Here is a 6,659-nt window from a genome sequence, read left to right on the forward strand (position 1 = left end):
TGATGTCGATTGAGTTGTGTACCATAGCTTGGACATGATCTTGGTCTTGGTCCACATTCTGCTGAGTTTGGCCCATTGTAATTAAGACCTCTTCAAGGTATCACTTTAGTTGAGGTGTGGCCCAAATAAATAAGGTTTAATCTGGATTACTAGAATCTTTTAAAGTAGGGTAAAGGTCTGATGGAGAGATAAGTCATGGCAAGTAATCAGACACTGAAAGCCAACAGAACACAGAGGGGAAAGAAGGGAGAAGACATTGTCGTGTACATTGCCATGTTATAGAAAAACCAAGGACAGGCAGCCAGGCCCAGAACATAACAGTCTTCTTGGAGAAAACACTGTCTTGCTTACACCTTCATTTTAGACTTCTCCTAGTCTCAAAATCATGATGAAATAAATTCCCATTGTTTAAGACAACCATTTGCATGATATTTGGTTTAGCATCCAAGAAACTAAAAGAAGTATATGCTATAATTAAAAGAACAGTTGCCTTAGACTCAGGAAGATCTATCTTTGAATCCCATCCCTACATCTCTAATCCGTGACCTTGTTGCTAGAGAGTTAACTACATTTTGTTTTTGTCTGCTGTGTGCCATTCAATGAACAAAGCACTTTATAGCTCATGAATTTCTTACAACAACCATATACGATAGGCATATCATCATTTTAAAGATGATGAAAGTAAGCTCTGATAAGCCAACAAACTTGGCAAGATTGAGTGATAGAATAAAAAAATGATCAAAGGTCTGCCTTTTCCATTGTGACTACTGGGAAGCATTCAATCTTTGGATCATATAGAAATGAGTTCTCATCAAGATTCTCCAATTTTCTTAAGCTGTATGACATTAAGAAAGTGACTTAATCCCTCTAAAGCTCAGTCTATTCATCTATAAAATGGGAATAATAATGCTTCCCTTTTGGCATTTTTCAAATGTATAATGTGCCTGTCACATAAAAGATGCCTAAATATTAGTTTTGTTTTCAATTTTTCCTTCATTTATATGTCAACTAACTGTAATTATGCTACCAATGTGATTCAATGAAGTGACAAAATGAAATGTTTTGTTTTACTTTAGTTGGTGGTAGAGGTATGCACATCAAGTTATGATAGTAAGAGAAATGGGTTGGAAGTTGGATCACCTTTGGCTCACCCTCAACCCCACCAATAGTTATCTCAAATAAATCACTTAACATCTCTGTACTTCAGTCTCTTCATTAATAAATTTAGGACTGTAATTTATACTGAATTTATCCTATTAGTTTGCTCAAATAAGAGATCAATAAATGCCTTTTTTTTGAAGAGTCCTGAGTTCTCTTTCATACATTAAAACTTAGTCCAGTAATAACATTATAACAAAAGTAAGCTTGTCAATCATATTCAGTATTATCATCTGCAAAAGCCATGTGCATTGGTGTTTCCTATAATCAACAAGGAATTGGTAATCACTGTACTAGGGGCTGTGGAAGACAAAAATGGAGGCAGAAGTATTTAAGAGGGGAGCTGTGAGATTAACAGTTTAATTCTGCTTCCTCCACTCTCAAACTATATGAACTCAGGTGAGATTTTTAAAGCAGACTTCGTTTAAGCCTCATAGAGTTTACCTTTATAAGGAGATAAGATAAAGGCAAAACCTATGTCACATGAAATAACAATTCCAAAAAGGAATAATAATAAAAAACACCATGGGAGCTCACATTAGAAAGACAGTACTTCCTTTTCAGAGGCCATTCTGGGCATGAAACCAGGAAGGTCTTTATGGAGTAGAAGGCATATGATTTGTCTTTGAAGCATGGATCAGAAATTATGGTGGGAAGGAGATGAGATAGATAATGGTCAGAAAAAGAAAAATAATGAACACAGGTAAAGAAGCTAGAACCATGGGCTAGCTTGGTTGAGGGCCCATTGTGAGTTGTTGGAGACTGAATTATATTATCCACTAAAGACATGCTCAAATCTTAATCCACATTTCTGTAGGCATGAACCCATTTGCAGATAGGACCTTCTGAAGATGCTATTAGTTATGGTGCAGCCAAATTGAATCACAGTGGGTCTTAATCCATATGACTGGAGGTCTTATACACAGAGGAAATTCAGGCATAGTCAGTCAGAAGAAGACAGAAATCAGGAGAAACCAGAAGCCAGAAATCAGTGGAGACCAGAATAGGCACACAGAGAGAAATATTACCATGAGATGCATAATAGTACCAAGACTGCATCACAAGAATGCTACCAACAACAGGAGAAAGCATCGCCTTACTGACATATTGACTTTGGACTTCTATCCTTCCAAACCATGAGACTACAAGTGCTTAGTGTTTAAAACAGCTGACTGTGTGGTAATTGTCATAGCAGTTCTGGTAAAGTAAGACACGAGTGTTTGGAGATGAAGTTAGAAGTAGTTCACTGGTCTGGCTGGTATCAATTTAAGGGTATGGGACTTTATAATTTGTGGATTCCAGAAAAGAAGATTCTTCCTTGCCTCATGATACCCTGTAACATATCATCAGCTCAGCAGCCCTTGAGGAAACCATGGCAGCAATACAGCCTTGCTGGTAAATCCCGGTAGACCCTGGTAACTTGAACCAGGTTTAGTGGCATACAATTGGTGTTTTTTTTCTTTTAAGGAGGCTTGGATGAAACTTCTACATTTAGCCCCATATCTGGTCTTCTTCCAAGGAAGGAATTCAAGCTGAAGTCCCTTTGTTCATTCTTTCTTTGGAGATGATGTCTGAAATTGTTAGGATTTAAGATTTCTCATCTTCACTAAATCAGGACCTATGAAATTACAAAAGTCCTTTGCTTGTCATTCCTGACCCTTTTCCCTAAACCACCTGTCTGGGAATATTTGTCCCTGCTCCCTTTCACCCACCAGATTTTCCTGTAAAACTTTTTCTTCATTGACCCTTGTATTTCCTTATCTTAGTGCTCATTCAAATTATTCAAATCCATGTCTCAGGATGTCCAAACCCTTTCCTCCTTTCAAGTATCAGCTTAAATGCCACTTGTCAGAAATCCACCCCTCTCTGATCTACTAGACTGGCAGAAAACATTCTCCTCTGAATAGTAAAATTCTTTAATTTTGAACTTCTCATGGCTGTATGTGTCAGTATTACAGTCATGGAAATACATGTCTAAGTACATTAAAGGAAGATGCTATATAAGTTGCATCTGAATTTCCCTTATCCTAATAGTGAACTCATAATAGAACTTAATGAATGGCTGTGAAAAACTGGGGAGAAGTAATGTGTTGACTATACTGCTTCAAAAAGCTACAAGTGCTGCGGAACTGCACAGCAATGTGAGGGACATTCCTGAGGACAGTATAGCTGAGTTCTGGAAGCAGCTATGTTGGTATCTCTGTGTTTAGTTCTGTTGGATCAGGTAGAGATATAAACAAGCCCCTTTACCAAAAATGGCTTTAGCAGTCTGAACCAGGAGCCCATAATGAAATCAACACCATAAATGGGATCTATAGACATCAGAAATTCTACATTTTCAGTTTCATCCCCAGATGTTTCATTCCACATCCCACCTTTGAGAATTCCAAGCCACATTGAAGTCAAGTGCACCATGACAATTTACCCTTTCTATACTTTTACTTATAGCAATCCCTTTGCCACAAACTCCATACTTCTGTTTCATGCCTTAAATTAATTATCACTTCTTCTGTGAATTACTCCTAACTCTCCAGGGTTTTCTCATAGATAAAAATGGTGCTAATATTACCTAGTACATGGGTTTGCTGTGAAGACAAAGCAAGATAATGTTATCATTGCTAGTTGTCCCTCTTGCCCAGGGAAGTTCTGCTTTTTGCCAATTTTTATGGAGTAATTATTAATAGTGCTAACTTTCATCTCAAAAGTGCCCTAGTTCAGATGATAAAATATCTGATTTTATCATCTGATAAAATATATGAAGAACCTAAGTATATGAAGAACCTAAATATATGAAGAACCTAATATATGAAGAACTTCAGTGCTTGATAAATGGAAGTTCTCCTCTTTGCTAGAGAAGTACCATGTTCGTAATTCTGCTCTAACACTGTTATGGATTGAATCATGCCTATCACAAAAACATGTTAACATCCAAATCCCCAGTCCTGCGGATATGGACCTATTTGTAAATAGGATCTTTGAAGATGTTTTTACTTAAGGTGGGGCCAAACTGAATCAGGATGCACCTTTATACAACATGACTGGGGTCCTTGCAGAGGAAATTTGGGCACAGTAGGGGAGATGGGAAGAAAGACAATCATGTGACATAGGTGGAAATTGAGTTATAGGTTACTGGCAAGCCATCACCAGAATGCTACAGAATTTAGAGAAAGCATCATCCTGCTGAGACCTTAAGTTTTAATTTCTAGCCTCCAAAACTGAGACAATAAATTCCTGTTGTTTAAGCCAACTGGTCTTTGGTATTTTTGTACAACAATCATGGTAATATAAAACAAACACTAAAACATATACACCTTAATGCTATCACTCCCTCAGTAGACTATGAGACTTCTGGATAGTTCATTTTTTTATTCTCAATTCCTGGGATATAATAAGTGATCAACATACATTCACTGAACAAATAACTGATGACACACTGCTGTAATAGAGAACTACTGAAAACTAGTTCCAATTCTGGGTTTTGGGAAATCTCCTGAGCATAAGTATGAGCTACCTCAGATTAATAGGGCAGCATTAATAGTCCAGTTTTATTAAGATGATGAAAGTGGAGTTAAGGATGGCTAAATGGTATGCCTGTGTTCTCTTACTTTAGAAGTATTCATGCTGGGATTAGAACTAATTTGCTCCTGTTACATAGTCCCATACTTTACAGAATAGTGAAATGTACAGCATTGTAGGAAGTGAAGGCGAGATCAGAACTGGGGAATAGATTTGGGGAACTTCTAAAGGGCTGGGTTAATGACTGCCTTCCTTCTGGTGATTGGATTACATCCACTAGTCAGAATTTAAATAGGATTATACTGTGAAGCACTTGTTGGAAGGAGATCTTCTAGGTCAGAGTGAAATGTCTCAACTTACTGATAAAATTTGAAACAACTAATTTCAGATAGTCTATGGTTTTAAAGAACCACATTTTTTCACTGAGTTAAAAAAAAAAAAAAAACTGTAGCCACTTAATGAAGAGAGTTCTTTTGGCACTTTAATGCTGCTGTGTGTCTTTCAGGGAAACATTTTTCCTGCTTTCAGCTGAGTTTTTCTGTTTTGTTTTGTTTTTTTTTCCTATTTTTTTCATTGTAGCTTAATGAATATCAGGGCAGATTTTGACAGTCAAGCTATTGTATTTTACTTTCCCTCTTCATACACAGAATAGAATATTCTTGGATTGATAGTTAACCTTATTGTCCAATTAACAGCTTTCATGTTCTCTGTTTTGCTATAGCTCTCTTTATAGCTCCTTTCACATCTTGGTTCCTTAGGCTGTAGATCAAGGGATTGAGCATGGGTGTGATCACAGTGTAAAAAACTGCAATTATCTTGCCCCCAGCCTGAGAGGACTTTGACTGTGGTCTCATGTACATGAAGATGGCAGTTCCGTAGAACAAAGCCACCACTGTCAGATGGGAGGCACAGGTGGACAGTGCCTTGTGCCTCCCAGAGGCTGACCACATCCTGAGAATAGATACAAGGATTCTGGCATAAGGAACAACAATGAGGAGGAAAGGAATGAAGACAATGATGATACTGAAGATGAAAACAACCATCTCAGTGAATGAATTGTCGGTGCAAGCCAACCTCAGGACAGAAGGTACTTCACAGAAAAAGAGATTCAGGACATTGGGTCCACAGTATGGCAAACTCAAGGTGAGGACATTGATAACCATGGAACTGAGGAAGCTGATGAACCAAGAAATGGCTGCCAGTTGGATATAAGTGCTTTGATCCATGATGGCAGTGTAATGAAGAGGATGACAAATGGCTACATATCGGTAATAAGCCATAACACCAAGGAGAACACATTCAATCATTCCAAAGGAGAGGGAGAAGTACATCTGAGTAGCACAACCAGAGAATGAAATGGTCTTTTTCCCCACCATGTTGGATAGCATTTGTGAGACATTGGTGGATGTGTAGCAGATGTCCAAGAATGATAAATTGGTGAGAAAGAAGTACATGGGAGTATGAAGACAAGGTTCTATCTGGATAATAGTGATGATAATCATATTACCAACCACTATTAATAAATAAAAGAACAAGAACATAATAAAAAGAGTGACTTGGATCTTTGGCTGTGAGGAGAGGCCCAGGAACACAAATTCTGTCACGGTGAAGTTAGTTTTTATCACACTCATTTTTCAGGCCATGAAAAATGTACCATCTTCTCACCTGAAGACAAAATCAAATGCCCTATACATCACAGGATTGAAACACAAAGCATAATAAAGGAGAAAAAATCTTGATCTGAGTTATATTTTGAGTATATAAGTTTTATTACAAATGTAACATTTATCTTCTGTCTCTGGAAGAAATGTTCTCCAGATGAGATAAGAATATCAAACTCAAGTAATCAGTACACTGAATCAGATATTCTTCAATTTTCTCAGATGGAATGTTCCTAGACCTGTCAATAGTCTTTGCAAATTCTATTTATTCATCAAAGCCTATTCACACTCCATATACTTCATAAAGATCTGATTTTGTTTTTG

At 37.3% G+C, this 6,659-nt stretch overlaps 1 protein-coding gene across 1 annotated transcript; it reads right to left on the minus strand.

Annotated features, from left to right (window-relative positions):
- Positions 1-5,372: 5,372 nt before the first annotated feature.
- On the minus strand, positions 5,373-6,305 carry LOC119535912 (putative olfactory receptor 2B8). Its single transcript, XM_037838293.1, has one exon. The coding sequence runs from the start codon at positions 6,303-6,305 to the stop codon at positions 5,373-5,375; it is 933 nt and encodes a 310-aa protein (XP_037694221.1).
- Positions 6,306-6,659: the final 354 nt, after the last annotated feature.

The sequence above is a fragment of the Choloepus didactylus genome, chromosome 6, assembly GCF_015220235.1.
Source record: "Choloepus didactylus isolate mChoDid1 chromosome 6, mChoDid1.pri, whole genome shotgun sequence".
NCBI lineage: Eukaryota > Metazoa > Chordata > Mammalia > Pilosa > Megalonychidae > Choloepus > Choloepus didactylus.